The sequence below is a fragment of the Lichenostomus cassidix genome, chromosome 4A, assembly GCF_008360975.1.
Source record: "Lichenostomus cassidix isolate B80296 chromosome 4A, HeHo_3.0, whole genome shotgun sequence".
Lineage (NCBI taxonomy): Eukaryota > Metazoa > Chordata > Aves > Passeriformes > Meliphagidae > Lichenostomus > Lichenostomus cassidix.
In genome coordinates, this window is record NC_139485.1 from 15,185,534 (window position 1) to 15,205,084 (window position 19,551).

The following is a 19,551-nucleotide window of genomic DNA, read 5'->3' on the forward strand; positions in this document are numbered from 1 at the left end:
GAAAGTTTCTTTTCCAGTTTTCAGAGGTTTGAAAAATCTTTTTAGGCAGAATATGAAAAGTGAAGCATTCAGCTTTGAAGAAACTTCCCTGTACTGCAGAGCACACATATTTAAAAAAAGATAAAAAAATATGCATGCAAATTGCTTTTTCTTGTTTAAAAATATAATTTTTTAATGGTACTATTCAAAAGGAGAAATTGTGCAGGTATTACCTAACTGCTAAATTTCATGAAATTGACTTTGATGGTGATATTTCTGAGCTCTGTCTTTTGATCTCCTTGGTTATAAAACACTTAAGGACACATATTAAATAGCTCATGTTTGTTTTAGGGTAACAATTCTTACTTCTCAAAAGTGGCTATTTTGCCTCAAAGGTGCTGTCTCACCCTCCTCACCATGAAAGGTTTTAAAACAAATGTCAGCATTTCAAGCAAAGTAAATGCACTTACACAAAAAGACTCTTTGAGTTCCTACCTTGGAAACTAAATCAATATTAAACCTTCTGCCTTCTCTAACAATTTGAGAATAGGTGATTTTCTTTGGTTCTTGGGCAGCATTTTCAGAGGGTGCAGCTTCTGTCTTTCCAGGTTCTGGAGAGGACTCATCTGAGGCTGTGCTGGGAGAAGTTTCAGTGCCAGGGGACTGCTCTGCCTCTGGGCATTGTGACTCTGCTGTGGAGATCTCTGCTGCTGGATTTTCCTTCTCTGATCCCACAGAAATCCCCTCTGCTGCTGGACTCTCCTCTGATCCTGGAGAAATCCCCTCTGCTGCTGCAGTCTCCTTCTCTGATCCCACAGAAACCCCCTGGGCAGCAGGGGCTCCAAACACAGGCAGCTTTGGCAGTGCACCAGCTTCTTCAACACCTTCAGCTGAATCCTGACTGATTAAAAAACACAGAGGGGGAAAAAGAGGGGGGAAAAAAGTCTTTTTGAAAAAGAGTCTTAAAAAGTTGTTTGAAGTTTTGAGTCGGTGCCAGAACAGAAACCTCAAGGATTTCTAGGAAAAGCATTAGAATTTCTTTATCCTGGCCAAATCAGGTCTTCCACCCACTAACAAACTCTGGTTCTTTGGCTGCAAAGCTGTAATTCAAGAGGGCTATTTTTACTGAGGAGAAGAAAAACCCCAACAAAAATTTGGGTTTTTACTATACACATACTCAAAAGATGGAAAGATCTCAAAATGAAAATCAAGGCCCTCATGGTGAAATAACACACAGCTACAGAAACAACAGAAATGTAGTATTTTGAAATAAAAACAGTAATTGGATTAGGTGCTCCCTATGGATTAAAATCCATGAAATCGAAATGCAAATATGCATTAAGGCCATTAAGGTGAGATTTTGTGCTGAAGAAAACAAGCTTTCCACCAGACCACTTTGACCCAAAGCTTAAGTTGAACTTTCAGACTCCTTTTTCAACTCTGCCCTTGAATTCTAATTAGTTGTTTGAGCAGCAATGTTGTTTTTTCCAAGTGCTCCAAACCCATGCACAGGGGATGAAGGCAGCCAGTCACAGGAGGGACATTCCCACACAGTATTTACTCTGCACAGTCCATTTCCTTTCCACAACATTTCTTTAAAATTCCACTTATAAAGCAGCACTCCACTTTTAATTTCATCTACTCGTTTTATGTAGAACTTCAATGACACTTACCTTTAGAAACCAGGACTTTTGAACTTGGTTTAGTTTACACTACCAGCTGAGATGAATCAAATCAGTGTCATTGTAAGTGAAAAGAGTTCAGCAGTAATTCCAGACTATCTTTTCATCTTTATACCACAAGCCATTAATGCACTGAATAAACAGTTTAATCTTGGCTGAAAACTAATGAAGTATGATTTTAAAGGTGACCTGCAAACACAGAGTACTAACAGGATGGTTAAAATTCCCTGAGCAGCAGGGAATTACTCAGCATCCATACCAAAATGCTCCTTCACACACCTGCAGCCTTCAGATGGAAGCAGAGGCAGGATTTCTGTTCAAAAAGGAACAAAAACCTGGTATTCTTTCAAAATTGCTCCTCATTTATGAACTCAGGGAGCTCACATGGACTCATGAAAAGTTTGGAAGCAATCTCTCAGCTTGGGCAAAGTCACCAGGAAGCACTTAACTCTTGACTGGGGTAAAATATTGCCCTGGGAAATACAGGAACTGCTACAAGGAAGCCCTAATGAGAGAAGGCTGTTTCTGTACATTAATTATGTCTTTTTGCTTCATATTGCCAGCATTAAGTAACTATAAAATATGAAAGAAAGATAAGTACTTTGTCAAATTTTTTTTTTAAAGTAATCTCTGCTACAAATAAAAATGGAAGTCAATTAAATTTTGGGGTTCTGTTTGGATTTTGGGGGATTTTTTAGGATTTTGGAACATAGTGTTTTTGAAAACTGCAAAAGCTCTTGCCATTAAAGCAATAACTACGAATGAAGCTTTTATTTAACTCATCCTAAACCTTTTCGTAACACAAAATTTCAGAATAAAGTTTTCTTTCTACCTTCTCCCAACTCAATGAATAGTTCATCTCATTTTAAATATACTTGATTATTACTTTCTATAATCAAAATAAACTTGAATTCATAACACACTGTATTTTTCTATATCACTCTGAACACCAATGTAACAGAAATATTTACATATTTTAAATCTCTATTCACTTCCCATTAAAGAATAAGTAAATCTCCATGATTTGCAGCTCCACACTTTTTATAATGAAAGCCTAAAAACTGTATATAATCTAAATTCATGACATCCTTCCTATAGGACCAAATATCCCTGAATAATGTAAGAACTGTCTATAAAAATGACTCAAATTGAACTTCTGTACAGACAATTCTTCTCCTAATTCAGAAAAAAATAATACATCTGCAGACAAATTGTTGTGTAAATTTAGAATATTATCTTCCACCATTCATCAATTAATGGTACTAACAAAGGAATATCTTAAAATGAATGTGTCTTATTAATGCCTTGTAACAGCAACCCCTTCAGATAGGTCAAATGAAAAATTGCCAACCAGCTGGTTAATTTATTCAGCACAGGTGTTCACTATTTATTTTTCAGCCATTTGCCTTTTTTCAATACAGCTTGTTGTAGACACAGTATTCTTTCCCTTTGATGGATGCACTTTGTTCTAAGGCCATTCATTTCAGATTTGCACTGTGTATATTATACTGCTACCCAGCTGTTTATTCTTTCAAAATAAATGTTTAATGGTTACTTCATAGGAGTTACAAAAGTTAAACAAAAACAACAGAATCTAGCCAGAACATGTAAATTGTCAGAAACACAGTAATTGACTCTCTCAAAAGTTTGAAGTTCTTTTGGAGAACTTTTTCTTTGCCAGGTTTATTAATCTTATTGTTGTTCCTTGTGGGATTGGGGTTTTTTTGGTGATGACCAAGACAGATAGCACTGTACCGAGCTAAGTTAAATCCTTAAAAGCATAATTTTACCCAAGTATAATCTCACTTCTAAGTGTGAAATCTCAGTGCTAGGGGACTCATTTCAGAGCCAGCTATCAGTTGAAAATCATACACAAAGTTGAGAGACTATGAAACCTTTCCATCTGATTTAATCCTGATTCTGAACAATATTTATCATGACAACAGGATGACAATGACAATATTCAAGTGCTATTGCTTTAGAATAAGCATTACATTTTATCTGCAATTCAGTCAAGCACCATTGCTGTGCAGAACTGAACCTTGGAAGAGTCTCAGTCTGTGACCTTCAGATTGCATTTGTGTAATTCACACCTTTTCTTCCCCTACTTATGATGTTTAGAGAAAGAAATATGTATTTCTGTGTGAGTATGTGTCAGCATTTCATTTAGCTACCTATGGTATTTTCTAAGGGATTCAAGGTTAAATGTACATAACTATCTCAAAGAACCTCTCAGGAATTCTGGAAAGTGTTCAGTTCAGTGCAAAATCCAGAAGATAAGAATATTAAATAAATAAATACATACCTAGTTCAGGTAAATTTATATTCAGTAGATTTAACTTCACTAAGTTAAATTCATTGCATATAAAAAGGACAAAGGGCAAATATTGCTTTATCATTTTAGCACAATGAAGTATTTCATAGTTACAGTACTGCTGTCCTTTCGTATTCCTGTTCTTTTGTATGTAGTTCATTTTACATGTATTTAGGAGTTTAATTTTTGACTATGAGAACAGCACCTTTTAGCCAAACTAAGAACAGAAAAAATTAACAGATGGCAGTACACAACTGCCTACTACTACTACTATGTACAAACACTTCTGTTTTCTACTCAGAAGTAAATCACCAACTCACAAAGTCGGCCAACAAATTACACTGCATCCAGAGAGGGTAACTGAGGAAGGATCAGGTTGTTTCAGTGAAGTGATTTCAACAAAGCACAAGGACATGAGGAACATTTCAGAGGCCAGGGTTACTTTTTGCAATAAAGTGCAATATGGCAGCATGGTGAAACCCTTAAAACCAAAAGCACAATATGACCATTTACCCTCTGAGCAAGTAAAATCATTCATGTATTTCTACATTACTACTTACTCGCCAAAACAGAAATCTTCTACATGTTGAATAGTTTTATCCTTGCTGCTAAGAGGAATAGCTTCTTCATTCTCAAGGATCAGTTTTCTCCAGTCTTCACATTCATCACTGAGATCTGTCTTTTGCTTACAAAGAACAAGTATAAAATTATATATTGTACCATGCAAGCTGTTCTTGAACTATAAATCTCTGTAGTCACAAATAATTTGTACCATCTAATAATATAGGAAAAAAAATATATCCCAACTGTCCTAATGTTTTTTCCTATTCATAATTTTTGAGTTAAAACAGAGCTGGTTACTTCATTATAGCGTGCCAACATTTGTACTACAGCACTGGCTCTAGTAATCTGAAATACAGTGTTAAATGAAATACAGGCTTAAGTAGAGTGTTGAATATAACTTTGAATACAATCTCCTAAAAGACAGGTTTGCCACAGCCAGGTTAGTTCCAGATTTTGTGACAAAACCCTTTGAATGGAGACCATATGGAAAAACCTGGTGATCTGGGGTATTGTATAAATCTGTGCAATTAGAACCTCTAAATCATACAACAGAACCCATAGAATATGAAGCTCTGGCACTGAGCAAGTCCCCTGATTATGCCAGGAGGCAGCACAGTGTAAAGAACAGGCATGAGGCTGAGCTGAGAAACTTCCATCTTCTACGGCCCAACAGGCTCTGAGCATTTCCGTAAATAACAGAGCAGCCATTTGCTAATCCACTCCAAGTGCTCCATCTCCTAAATAAATATCCTCCCCAGAAGATTTCTAGTGGACTGTCATGAATTAGATAAACTTGGGCCATTGAAAAATACACTATCAGCATTCATCTTTTTGTCCTGGTTACAGGACATTTCAGAGGAAGGATCCAGCACCCACCTTTCTCCCTGTAAAGAATCAGCTGAATGCAAACAAGAAAAACAAAAGGGCTGAAACATCAGGGAGTGGCAAATAATCAAAGAGAAAATGGAAAAGACCAGATTATCATTTACAGGAGGTAAAGGAACTGAAGCAATAGTGAAGTTGCTTCTCTTTAAGCTCAAGAACCCAGAAGTGTGGCCGAGCAGCAGACTGGTCTCAATCAGATTAACAGCCCAGGCACATCAGAGCCTCCGACTGCCAGGCCAGATGGGTGAGTCTCAACCAGTGAAGCTGGAAACTACAAACCTCTTTGATCTGTCAAATTACCAAAGAGCAAAAGCAGTGTGGTAATTTGTCTTGTAATAAATCACGCAAACAACAGAGATTTAACGTTAAGGAGGCCTAAAAGAAGGAATTTGGGAAATTTTTACCTGATTTTCTTTAATCCAGGACAATAATCCTGAAAAACTAAAGCTGGCCCAGTTTCCACCATAGTAATTTCTCCTGTAAAGAAAAAAAACAAAAGAAAAACTTGTTGGACAGGTAGAACATGGCTTTTCCAGATTTGAAGAAAAAACAACCAAGTCTGATACATTGAAAACATTTTCCACAGCAAGATTTTTCAGATGCAGAATAGATAAAAATTAGTATTTTACAACTCTTAATGAAATGCAAAATTTCTGTTTTCCTCATTGTATGCATCTCTGACCAAACAAACTATAGTCCAAAATCAAATTATCTGGAGGGTAAATGGATAATGCTGACAAAAAACACATGGGATGGTGTGAAGAAAAATAGAGATAATACTGCTTCTTGGCCAAGACTGGCTCTCTTACCCATTATGTGAAAGAAAGGAAAATGCAGTTTATTGTTTATCTACTGCTTACACAACACATTATGTCAATTGCAGACTGTGAAGATGCTCTGGCAAAATTCTTATTGAACTGCATGTACTGCAGGTGGAGCCAAAGGAACTGATTTGTACTAAATGTTCATCCCTCCCTGAGCACTTCCCAGTTTCTATTTACCACCTTCTTGCTTGAAAAAGATTATTTATTGCTTTTGAATCACAGAAAATTAGTAGTTCTGCTGTTCATCAAAGAAAGTCTCTGCTCTCTCTTTTAAAAATTTCTCTACCAATATTTCTCTAAACATCAGTTGGATTAGTTAGCTTTTGTTGTCAAGGATAGCACATCTTAAATATTTAACAACTCTGAAAAGAAAAATAATAGGGCAATTACATTTCAAAAAATCACTAGTTCTTGCAAAATAAAAGTTATTTCAGGATTTAACTCTGTTTTCTAGCACTGTGTTCTAGCGCTTCAGAAGCCTGAGAGATACCAAAAATACCCTCCTGAACAGAGAGGTAATGTTATTGCATATACTAAAAAAAAAAAAAAAATTAAAATGTAGGGAGGAAGATAGGGTTTGCATTTTAAAGAATAATGTGAAGGCTGTTAAATCAATCTTATCACAACCTCCTCCACTTTTAAATTGTAGAGATCAGTGTGATAAAAGTGAAAAGCTAAATTCAGGTTAGATTCTCCTGCCTAGATTTACGATGGGATGCTTTTGACAGGACTTATCTGCACTGACAAAGACTTCATTAGGAGTGTCAGCCCTGCTCCAGCAGCACAGGCTGATGCTCTGGACCACGGTGCTTACTTAGCATATGAAGGACAGATGTCTGCTGAGCAGTGCCTAATTGCTCCTGACTACAAACTGACCTAAAAAAGTCTTTCAGCTCCTGCAAGGCAATAGTGAAGAACAGAAACAGGACATCTTTTGCAAAGACAACAAAATGCAGCATTTATTGAATAAAGGTGGCTCCAGCAAGGGAACATGGTGTTCCAAGTCCCAAACTGGGGGGACTGAGCCCACACCCTGCAATGGGGTGACTCTGAGCAGCAGAGCTCCATCTGCAGATGGTTTCCAGCAGGAATTCCCATCCTCTGGAACGAGGAGTTCATCGTGACTTCAGTGTGATTGACATGGGTGAGTTCCAAAAGTACTGCTGCTTGGTATCACACAAACACAAAGCAATGAGGATTAAATCTATGAAATGCTGAATTCTGTGAGATTTCAATCTGTAAAACAAGCACTGACAGTTGTATGCAATGATAACCTCCAGCTTTGCTTCAGCTGTTAGTGGTGCAGGGTAATTTCTTCATGCTTCTTAAGATTCCACAGAATAAAAAGTTCAATATCTATGCATTATCTGTCACTTCTGGGATTTCCAAAAACCATGGCCATGAAGATTTATTTTTACGGAAATGTGCTGCTCTGGCTGCAAGTTTCTTGACTACAGAATGCAATATATGGCTGTCAGAGCAAGCAGTGCCACTGATCACAGAAATCCCAGAGAACACCTGCCTAAAATCAGGAGTGAGTTTCTTGAATCTACACCAATATTAAGTCATGCACATTTAGACTATCTAAAGCTAGAAATTCCAGTATGAGAAATTAACATTCTTTTCACAGAAAGTTACAAAAAATTATTTGTGAGCTGTCGGACATCTTTCACGTGAACATTCCTCTGTTTCATCAGCTGAGTTTTCCTTTGAAATTATTCTTTTCACCCAGTGGTGAGGCAACCCAGAGTGCTCAAGAAAGCACTCCATGACCCTGCAGTGGAGCTCCATCCATTCTGAGGAGATTGTACAGCTCTTCTCCAGAGGAAAATGAACCTCAGCTGTCCTTCCTTCCCTCTGGTGTCTGTGCACTCTTCCCAAGCCAAATTATGCCACCTCAAATATTCATCTTCTCCTCAAGTAGCAACTTCCAGATTTTTTTTTTTTATCCTGGAATTTTAATTAGTTTCCCTGCACTACATGATGAATCAGGATTGCTTAATTTTCTCATCTGAAAACACTAAGACAGACCAGAAAAAAGACAGACCAGACATGATTACTGACATAATGAGCAAAGTTTACAGGAGAAGTCTTGAAGAGGCATTCTGAGAAGAGCTGACTAATGGTTTTACAATTAGGACTCCTTTGTAACCAAATATTTTTGTTATAATTGCCCTGAAGATGAACTGAGGAATTCCTTAAAGTAATGGTCAAGATCAAAGCCTAATTAAAGCAAAAATATTGTCCCAAAATCTCAAGGCCTAAGCTCCCCTCTTCTGTGGCTAAATTGCAAAGTACAAAGATGGATACTCTCCCCTTTTTAGGGTTATAATTCAATTATCCCCTAACTAAGAACAGGAAGCATTTTGAAGGTGTAACAGCAGAGGTAGAAAATATTTTTTCTACCAGTTAGAGCACAGAGGTTTTCCTTCCCTACCATATATTATTTCCTAAATTATATTTTCTCAGAACTCCTCCTGTGTTACCTGGATTTCACCTAAATTACAACACTACTTCTTTTCCTTCACATTTTTCAAATCTCTAATCTGTACTTCAGAGCTAACAGAAGAACTGCTGAAGCTATTTTGCAATGTAGCCAAAGTACAATTTTACCTCTGCTAAAAGGTTGTCTCTTCTCCTACACTAGCTTTTGGTTTTTTTCTTCAGTTACTAACACCATTTTGGAAGTAATTGGCAAATTCCAATCCAGCACACTGAAATCACAAATTGTTTCTGACCGATTAACAATCTGAATCTGAACCAAGAGAATATCTAACATGTCCTTTTGCAGCCAGACTGCGATTTGATAAACTGGACACTTCTGAAAACAGGAGATCCACAATTAAAACATAAGTAAGAACAGAAAAAGCATTTGATGGCCTGTGCCTGCTCAGGAGCTGACCCTTCCAGAGCCATGTCACAACCACCACAGTGTCACACTCAACGCTGGTGCTGGCTGGACAGAAGCTGCTGATGCCTCACGATTTCCCCCAAGAGCTGCCTCGATGTGTCTGTCCTGCATTTGATCTTCCAGAAAGAAGTCCTGACCCATCAGAGCAGCTGTCTTTTGCACAGGAAGTTACTGCCACATCGATGTTAAGGATCTGAACACAAAATGACTTACAAAGTTTCATGTGCTACCTATTTGTACGTAGGCAAATGTATTAGAAGATTCCCATTCTGGCCCAGTGATTGTGTTTAGGAGCTTCCTGGCCTTCCAAGAGGAGGGGATTAACCCAAACAGCTCCTGAGATCCTTCAAAAGGGTGGGTGATGGTGGCAGTCACTTGTGCTACATCACATTATATCCTGGGATGTGAACATGACCAAAGGGAATTACCATGGAGCAGCTGAACCCACCTTTTACTCTCTAATACCTTTGCTGTGAGATTGTATCCTAAACCAAAATAAACAGAAAAAGGACTTTTTCAAAAAAGCTCAAAAGATACCAGAATTGAGAATTTTTTCCCGTGTTTTCCTTATTGAAATGAAATAATTTCTTTATTTTTCTTGCAATAAAGTGACCAGCTTTGAGAAGCACCTTTTTTGCTCTCTGGCTGCTGTACTCCCACAGCTCCCTCACTTCATAGCAGTTGAAGATCCAAAAGAGGGCTGTATGAAGACACAGGGTCTATTACAACATATATTTTACAAGTTCTGAAAAAAAAGTGAGAAAAATTGTCTAGCAGGAAGTGGAACAAACTACAAAAGCAGTTCTTTTGTAATAATTTGTAATAATCCAAGAGATCTTGGATTGCAGAGGTACAGGGACAAAAAGCCAGCACACTTTTGGATGCTCAAATACAAGAATTTCAGACACAAGAAACACTCTACAGGCTCTATAGTCAAAAAATAAGAAAGGTAACAGGTGTCAAGAAGCAAGACATGCCCAGTTTGCTCTACTTCTCACAGAAGAGAAGTTAAAATTCTGCATCTTGACCCTCCTTTGCCTTTGAATTAAATTCTATGTGGAAAGATAAATAAGCCAATGAAGAAGGGTGTAGACAATAAAACTGCAGCCTACAAATGCTGTATTCCAGACGCTGAAAATCAAATACAAAATGTAGCTAAACATGCCTCACTCCTAACTACCCCATCCTCAGTTACCAAACCAGTGCATAACTACAGAGAAACAGAATTAAAAGAGGCAAAAAAACAATGGACCAAAGGCAGAAACTTGAGCAAGTGGTTAGGAGGAAGTCCTTTCCATGAGCACAATTCATACAGGAAGCACATTCACTTCAAGGAATTCACTTTTAGTCTCGATCTACCTTTCTCCAGCAGCTTCAAGTTTAAACTAAGTGCCAATCTCCACATTTTAAATTGCAAATTACTTTTCTAAATCATTTAACAAATATCCTTGAAATTTCACATGTCAACAGCTCATTAATATCTACAGTAAATGTAGCTCTCTGAGAAGAACCACAGATTTTACGTTTATTGAGACAGATAGCTGGCACAGAGAAATAGAGCTCCTTCAATTACTAGTTGGCAGAAGCTAACTTCAGTTTAAAATCAGTCTACAGCAATTTATGGGAACACTGCAGTGAAGTGACTATTTTGAATAAGATTAGCTACTGCTGATGGCAATGCTTGGACAGTGTCTATAAATCAAACTCAGAACTCAGTATTTTATAATAGGCCACTTCAAAACTATCTCCCATAATCACCTATGCAGTATATTATGATAAATGCAAACATGGCTGGAGATTAAAAGCAATAAAATAAGGTACACAAGGTAATGAGAGCAAGTAAACTATAAACAAAGACTTTATGCACATATATGTTTTCAGTACCTTGTGCCTGACCTAACCTGGGCCTTGGCAGGGAACAACAGATTAATCAAAGTAGCACATCTAACACAGGGATTTCAGTCACCTCAAATCTCATTTCTTCATACTCTGAGAAAAAACTGAATTCATAATTCAGTTTCTTAACAAAAGGAACAACATACATGGTTTAAAGGATGGTATTCATCATAGCTAAAAACAGGCATGGATAACAGAAATCAAAGTTCCAGTGGCCAATATTATTACAGACTTTAATAGCCAACGAAAACAAAACTCTGAAATAAGTCAAGTCATTCTCACCAAACAGAATGGGACAATTACTGTCAGGAATGAGAACGAAGGACACTAAACCTGCAGCCATTCCTGCCTGTAGCAAAGAAGGAGTGATCACAGCCTCCTTCACCACAGCACCGATGTTCCAAATTCCTGAACTAGCTTCCAAAAACTGCCTGCTCTATTGATGGAAGTAACACCCCCAAAATAAGGCAGAGACAGAAACATAACATTACTTGGTGCCAGATGAAGAGGGAGAAGTCCTGCAGCCCACACTGACAGAGACACAAAAACCTTCTAGTCGGTTTAGCTCTTAGAAAGGGAAATTATTGGAGTAACTTACGAATCCACATGAAGAACTCTCTGGCCACTCCTGGCACAAGCTGCTGCAATAATGGACTCAGGCAAACCTGAAATGACACGTGCTGTTTTTAGAACTTAGCATGCTATGATATATTAAAAATTGCAATAATGGGAGAACTTGGTCAGAAGCAGACAACTGAAAGAAACGAAATTTTACAATGTGAGTCACTGAAAGTTTTAACAGTCTCACGCTACTAAAATGATGAACACTATTTTGTGCTCTCTAACATTTTGCTGACCCTCCTGAATACAACTTCATTTTTCTTTTTTTGATACCTGTATGGCAATACTACTTGCAAACAGTACTGAGTTAAAGCCTGGCACCAGTGTCTTCTCCACATACCCTGCTATCATAACCAGATTGAGTCCTTGCCAGCCCAGTGATACTTAAAGTTTAGTGCAACCACATCCCTGGTAATGCAGACAGCTATTACCTGAGGGCATTTTTGTTTACTTCAAATTGTCTGACATAGAGACTGTGATCGACCTCAGAGTGGTATCCCTATCAATATCTCCCAAGTTATGCAATTACACTTTATCAAAGTGTAAATGTTTTCACTACATTTAGAAAAAATAAGTAGCAAAAAAAAGCTCAGCAAAAGGCTAGTGATAACTCTACTCCACATGCTTGGAATGGCACAGGATCCCAACTGGAGTTTAATAAATAGATGAGGCTGTTCAGTAATGTCTTCTCCCACTCACCAGATTTCACATGCCTAGTTAGACACCTTGGACTCCAGAGCAGGTTCAGAAAAGCAGGAGAGCTCACCAGCTAAGCTCTGTGGCACCTGCTTCCCTGAAATCTCTTTTTCAATGATCTGTTGGGTGTTTAAGCAAGTAATTCAGGATCAGCAATTAAAATTCTAAGGGACTGGTATTAGGAGACACTTAGGCCACCTATTCAATTAAGGGATGAGATTAAAGAAAGTGAAAGGAGTGTTTGGCTGATCTGATTTACAGCAGCACCAGAAGCAGTGCAACTAAAGAGACAGAAGTGGAATGGCAAAAGGCAGCTGTGGAAGAGCACTATGCACTCTGGCTCATCTCATGACAAACATCATCTCCAGCAGAATTCCAGGCTTGTGCTGTCTATTCCTTAGAGGGAACAGTACCTTCACAAACAAATAAAACACTGCAGTCTATATGACACCTCCTGGGAGCTGGATACACCAGACCACAGCTTTACAAACTCTTTAAATCAGCAAAGGCCAACACAATCATCAAAATAAAGACATAAAACCTCTGCCCTTATCTTCTGCCACTCCTGACCTCCTTCCAGATCAAATAAATGGTCAGATTTTGGGAGAGCAGCTCCCTGGTCATGTCAAAAAGTACTTTGTATCAATACAAAGAAGGTTTAGACAGGCATAACAAATTTTCCAGGAAGATAGCTACCACTTCACTGCAAATTTTCTGGTTTTAATGATTACTTGTTTGATGGATTAAACAAACAAAATCCTCTTCTGAATTGATAAAACAGAAAACTGAAAATAGTTTTGCATTGCTGACCTTCCATAGCAAGTGAAGGTCTAACACAGAATTAGCCTCCAGGGGTAGAAAGAGGGATGAACAGTTACATCAGTTCCTGGGACATTTGTTTCACAGCCCAGAAAGGCCAACAGGCTTTCAAAGTGAATTTTTGGAAGTAAGAACTCAAAACTCATACTATTGTGACCAAGGACATGAGGAGAAAATACATAAGTGCAGCACATGCTTCAGGACTGACACGAGAGCCTGGCTGCACAGTCATTAAGTCAAAGCTCCACACTCAGCTGTCCCCCCATGTTTATATATATGGTTCATTTCGCTCCCTCTATAAACTATCTGGAATAGAATCTACAACTACTCTCTGTTTGGAGTTCCTGAAAAAGCTTTTCTTTCCCTCATTGGGGCACAGAGAGTATTACTCTAGAAATGGAATTGAGAAACTTGTTTCTCCTTCCTTATTGATAAAAGCTACTGAGAAAGTGTTGTAAAACATCACCAGCGCTGCCTGGCTGACCTGGGCCGAGTTATAGCTACCAGGGCATAACTGATTGCTTTAAGCTTGATCCAATTGATACTGTGTTGGAGGTCTGTTCTTCCATTAACCTTGGATGAAATTGTTCCCTGAATTAGCTTCCTTGCTTTTGAAAGCTGGCATCAATTTTCTTCACCAACCCTGTGCTTCTAAGACACCGTGGCCCCCAAGACACCCCCTGGTAAGAGTGGGAATGTGGCTGGAATGTGAGGCCAAATCCCAGCTTTTGGAGAGGCTCCCAACAACCTGATGGAGCAGGAGACCCTTGGTTCTTGGGTGCCAATATCTCAGGAAACCCGAGAAATAAGACTGTCCCACGGCACCAATTCCTGAATTCTCTTCTCCTACAGAAACACGGGCACAGAGAAAAGAGGCAGCTTTGTTAAATCTAAGTTACTCCTACATGTGACCTGCATTGCATGGTGGTTACTGAACAAAAGCCTTTTCCAGGAAAGAAGGTTCTGGACAATTACTATATAGTTATAGATAGTACTTCTCTGTCTAGGAAAAAACTGACTTGGAAAAGCCTGCTGACAGAAATGGGAATTTATGAAATAATAGCACGGAAAGCTGAACTGTGTCCTGCAGGATGCTCAGAGAGTTGCACAAAATAGGTCCCCTTCAGATGACTCAGTAACAGAGAAATATGTATTTTTAGAAACTGTTCCTATTTGCAAACAGCTTTCTGTTCTGAACTTTGATTGGTCAAAAACTCTAAGATGGATTATATTCAGATTTTGAAGTGTGTTTGGACACTTACTACAGGGCAGAGCAAACTCTGTATTCTAAAGTTTCCTCTGTGCCTAATGAGTAAATAAACCTGGATATCTCTGGGCTGTTTTACTCATGAAGGATCATTCTAACACTTGCTGCCACTCATCCCTCTTGGGGATCAGTCAGCTGCTGGTTTGGCCAGCTTAAAGGATTAAGGACATGTATCACTCCTGATGTTTAATGTCTTTGAACAGACAGTTGAGTAATGATTTGGATCCAACATAGATCATCATGAACAGAGAGATTTAAATGAGAATCCACACCTCCTCTTAAGTTATTGTTAAAAATTCTAACACTATACTATCAAACTCAGCAATCAAATTACTGAGTTATTACTAGCCTCTAGTACAACTAATAATAACCAATATTTTCCTACTAAGTTATTACACAGATTAGTTATTATGAAAGACAGCTCCCATTTTAGTGTCTCTGAAGTATCTGAAAAGGGCTACTACAAAAGAACATTTTCTCAAGTACAGTTCCAAATCCAAACAATTTTTGGATTTGCAATGGCATTAGCAGGAAATAAGAGGTATGAATAGGAATTGCATGATCCAACCACAAGAAAGCAGCAACAGATCCAGAGTTCAGTGTGTTATACATAAACATCTGGCAGCATAAAAGGGATTTATGGGGAAGAATTAGGAATCCATACAATTCTTGTATCAATTTAACATGCTGACTCAGAAGTTCTTTGTATTTGAGGCAGAAACAATTTAGAAATAGCAGAGCTTGTTACCAAGAAATATAAACATTTTCTGTGCTTCCTGGTCCTTTCATATTCCCCCCTTAGAACGTTCACATGTGAAATATTTGCATTATGGTAAATTGTCCTGCACCTCATTTCTCTTACCAGGAAAAACAAGGATAAAGAATTTTCCTTCACAAAGAGGACTGGTTACTGCTAGTTGGAATCTGTCATCATTCCTTCTTTCTCCACTTACTAACCCTCTATTTATCAGATGCAGTATTAAATCAACCTCTGTGGCCTCTCAAGAAAACATTCATTTAAAATTTCTGTGAGGCAGGACATTTCACCTGTACACAGATATAAGTACCAAATTAGCAATTTTACTCCTTAGTGATCTCACAGATCACTAGTGGATAGTTAGCATGCTCTCCCAGGTAGGATTTCATAGGTGGTACTTGGCACCATCCAGCAGGCAATGCTTTCTGTCTGAGCTCTGTCTCCAGCCCAGCCTTCTTGGATACACAACAGGCTGATTAATCTCAATAAATCTTACAGAGGTGGCTGCTGCAACCTGACCTTGAAGTCTGCATCTGGCTGTTTCCAGTAACCTCTGACCAAGATAATTTCCATAACATGAATTTTTGGAGCTCCCCATGAAGCAAAATCAGCCATTCTCTCATTTTCAAAAATAGTGTTTTAGAAGTAAAAAATAAATAGGGGAATTAGTTACACATTATTTAGTTATCAAAAAACGCATTCAATTTTTAGTTTCAATACAACAAAATTAAAATTTGAGATAACTGCTGAGGTGGAAAACTCTTTTTTCATCAGTTTTAAAAGCCAATTAGTTTCTAAAGTTTTACAAAATAATGAAAAGTTGTAATTCACCTCTGTGTGATCAAAAATGAATTTTAGGCTTACACATTGTGTTTCCTGCTTAGCAGCTGTACTTGCTGCTCTAGTGCTGCTCTGCCTCTTGCAGTGACTTGCAAAGGATGCAGTCACTGCCCTGAGCAATTTATAAACTAAACAGCTTCATACCTGTGGGAGCATCTTGCTTCCCAAGCTGCTCACTGTAAACTGCTTTGCAGTCATCCAGCTGATAAGTTTTTACTGAATTACACAAGGTTCATCTTGAAAAGGCTTAAATGTTTAATTTACTTCACTCTATCTACTAAATAAATCACAAGTGGCTTTTTCATAATATAAAATGTTGAAGGGAAATATATTAAAAATGTTGGAACGTAGACTATTTCAACACAATCTTCTGGAGTCAGACAGTTAACCAGCTGCAATAAATTTTGTTTGCATCTGAACTTTGAAATAGAGAAGAGCAGCTGACTCTGGAGTAGCTCACTACAAAATGTTCATGGTGTGGTTTTGGTATATGTTTTATTTTCACTTAACTCTTCTAATACTTTCAGTTCCTCTTCTGCTTCCACATGGGAAGACACCTTGCTCTCCTTGCTCCTTACACATTTTTAAACATTCCACAAAAGAAGAGCCCCAGAGAGGAGCTCCTGCAGGAGCACTGAACCTCCAGCTCTGTGGCCATTCTCCAGCAGTGGAACCACATTTCCTACTGGGATTCACAAACCTGGCGTTTCAACTATTCCTCATGCAGACCAGAATTTCAAAGTACCTTGCTAAGCCTTTTTCTAAAGGAGTTTTTCACCTTGATATGCAGATGACCTACTCTGTGTTTTTCACAGTTGGGTCACAGGAGTCCTACAGGCTCTGATTTTGTAAGATCAGCAATATAATCTGGAAAACCTGCAGAACACAAACAGGCTGAGAAGGACAACAAAGGGTTCACAGAACAGTGAGTCTGTTCACAAGAGCAGCCAGGGACATTGCACAGTATCTGGGAAAAACCTGTCTGAGGTACCAGTGGGAGCCCAGATCTCCCAGAAGTCTATCACAGCACCTCTGCTACACCCCAAAATCCAGACTGGAAGCCAGGCCAGAACACAACCCCTCAATTTTAGTCAGGTTTAAAAAAAATCAGTAAAAAAGATAAAAGGTACATTTACATTTGGAGAATATTGAAAAATGAAAGAGGGACATACACACAGGACAGGACTGTGAGTCACTGTTCATTTTGTTTGACATTCCCATGGACAAGCAGTGACTTATCTACAAATGATTATAAAAATGTGGGTCTATTTCCTGCTTGCAGATATCAACATTACAAGTCAGTTCCACTGTGTTAGTCCACAATGACCACTGACGTCAAAAAATATCCATCTTCAGCAGGTTTTCCATCAAGCTTTCATCAACTCTAAATAGCTGCTGATATAAACCGAAGACTGTACAGTTATATAAGGTAATGTAACCAAAATATCAGCCCAAAAGATGTACTGGAAAACATTTTTGGCACATTCTAAAAATATCCTGCAACAATAAAACCATTTGGAATTATTATTTTTTTTTTCAAATCAATCTTCAGTGTTAACTTTGAAATTCACATCTGTAATGTTCGGGTTAGTTTTCCAAGGTGTATTTTAAAAATTGTGTTAGTATCTGGAAGTGATTTTTCCTAACACACCACACTTACATAAGATAAACATAAAGTACTTACACCACTCCCAGCATATCGAACAATAAATAATAGATTCTCCTGACAGGACTTTGATGACCTGGCAAAGCCCGAGTGCTTTCAGCCAAAATCATATGAAACCATAAATCACTCTTTATTTTATAGAATCTTTCAAAATGGATTCCTGCTTTCTACCTTGAAAGTCATTTCATGTGTTATTTATAACCACTGAAAACCAGAATGGAAAGAAAATTGCATAGAACTAGAATATTTACTGTGACTGCTTTTATAAAGAATAACTCCTTTTTAGAAAAAAAAAAATAGAATTAGTGGCAGACAAACTTGTGAATACAACACCTTTTAAAGAGCCTTTAAATATCCTTTACAACTTTCCCAGCAGCTAATACAGGTCCTGGGGAGTGCCAGAGACAACAAGTCAAGAGTGAACACAATCCAATTAACAGAAGAAATTCCAAGGTAAACATGACCCTGCACCTGCTTCCACACCACTGTGCACAGCCACAAAGTTGCACATCTTGGCACCTACCTGGGTTTCTGCTCTAAACTCAACACTGCTGAATGTTTTGCTGACGAATTTTCCTATTTGACAACTGCCTGAAAACAAAAGCCCTGCCACTAATTCCCAGTTCTGAGAGTCACTATCAAACAGACTCCTGTTTTTGGAATATTTACCAAAGAACTCCTCATGGGCCCTCCTGCTATCACTGCACCACTTCTAATGCCTGCACTGATTTAAAAGTGACCCCACGAAAGCTTATCAATAAGGAACTCCCTTAAATGAGTATGACCAATGCCCACCTTGAATTCCTTGAGCAAGCACTGGCATCAGCCCTCCAAAACCAGATCCTACAGACTTTTCGACCAATAAAACACCACAGATCACTTCAGAAAGAACAGACCTTCAAAAAGAGAATTTCCTTTTGCCATAGAAATACTGATTAATTAATTGAACCTAGACATTATTTGAAGCACTGATGACTAAAGTTTAGTGTGAGGTTCCATTTTAGTCCATTTGCACTAAGCTTATAGAGCCTGAAATAAAAACAAATCCAACTCTTCTGTTACCACTCAATCGAATTATTAAATTTAATATATGCACGAGTTATAAAACAAGGAAAAGGCCACAAATGCAGAAATTAATACAATTACTACTATGCATTAAAAATACCATTAAACAAAAACATTCTAGTTATTATGGTATGGCAATTAGATATTCATGGGTACACGCAGCACTGGTTACAGCATTAGAAACTGGAGAGTTGAAAACCAGGCTAAAATATTCCTTTAGGAGTCACTTCCCAAAGAGAAGACACAAGAAAGTTCTACTCTGAACATACCGCAAAATTTAACACAGATTAAAAAAACCCCAGTCAGTCACCAGTGTTAATCACCACTTATGTATGTTCCTAGTAAAAAGGAGCATAAAGAAAAGACAAAATAAGTCCTGAAGTGCAGAATTCTGAGAATCTTGGAATTAGTTATAGCAGCACTCTCTAAAGGTGGGCAAAAAGGCATCCTTGAACACAAATCAACACTGCCAAATACAGCAATAATTCAGAGAATTTAGCTCAGAGAACTTCCCTCCTGCAAGATCAAAGCTCCAAAACCACACCTCACTCCAAAGCAGGGAAGATTGGATTTAATGGCTACTCTTTCTGGCACAGGTAGTTCTTGTTCCCTTAGTGGCTAGAATAGCTAAAGAGCTTAACATTCATATCATTTTCATAAACCTCTGAGTTTCTGCATTGCCTATATGAACACTATTTACCTCATGGCAGTAAAGAATGTTTAACAGTTCAACCTTAACAGTTTGATGCTTCAGCTTCTCATTAC

General features: G+C 38.1%; 1 protein-coding gene across 3 annotated transcripts in view; it reads right to left on the reverse strand.

Annotated features, from left to right (window-relative positions):
* CHM (CHM Rab escort protein) overlaps positions 1–19,551 on the reverse strand; it is a 49,414-nt gene that overhangs the window by 28,253 nt on the left and 1,610 nt on the right. Inside the window, exons 2-6 of one of the 3 annotated variants that reach the window (XM_085060703.1) lie at positions 11,654–11,720; positions 5,829–5,901; positions 4,536–4,660; positions 742–880; positions 475–702 (exon numbers count right to left, since the gene is read on the reverse strand). In XM_085060703.1, coding sequence (XP_084916829.1) covers positions 475–702; positions 742–880; positions 4,536–4,660; positions 5,829–5,901; positions 11,654–11,720 — 632 coding nt within the window. Of the gene's footprint in view, positions 1–474; positions 881–4,535; positions 4,661–5,828; positions 5,902–11,653; positions 11,721–19,551 lie in introns of all 3 variants that reach the window. The other 2 variants (XM_085060702.1, XM_085060701.1) reach the window with 2 other exon arrangements.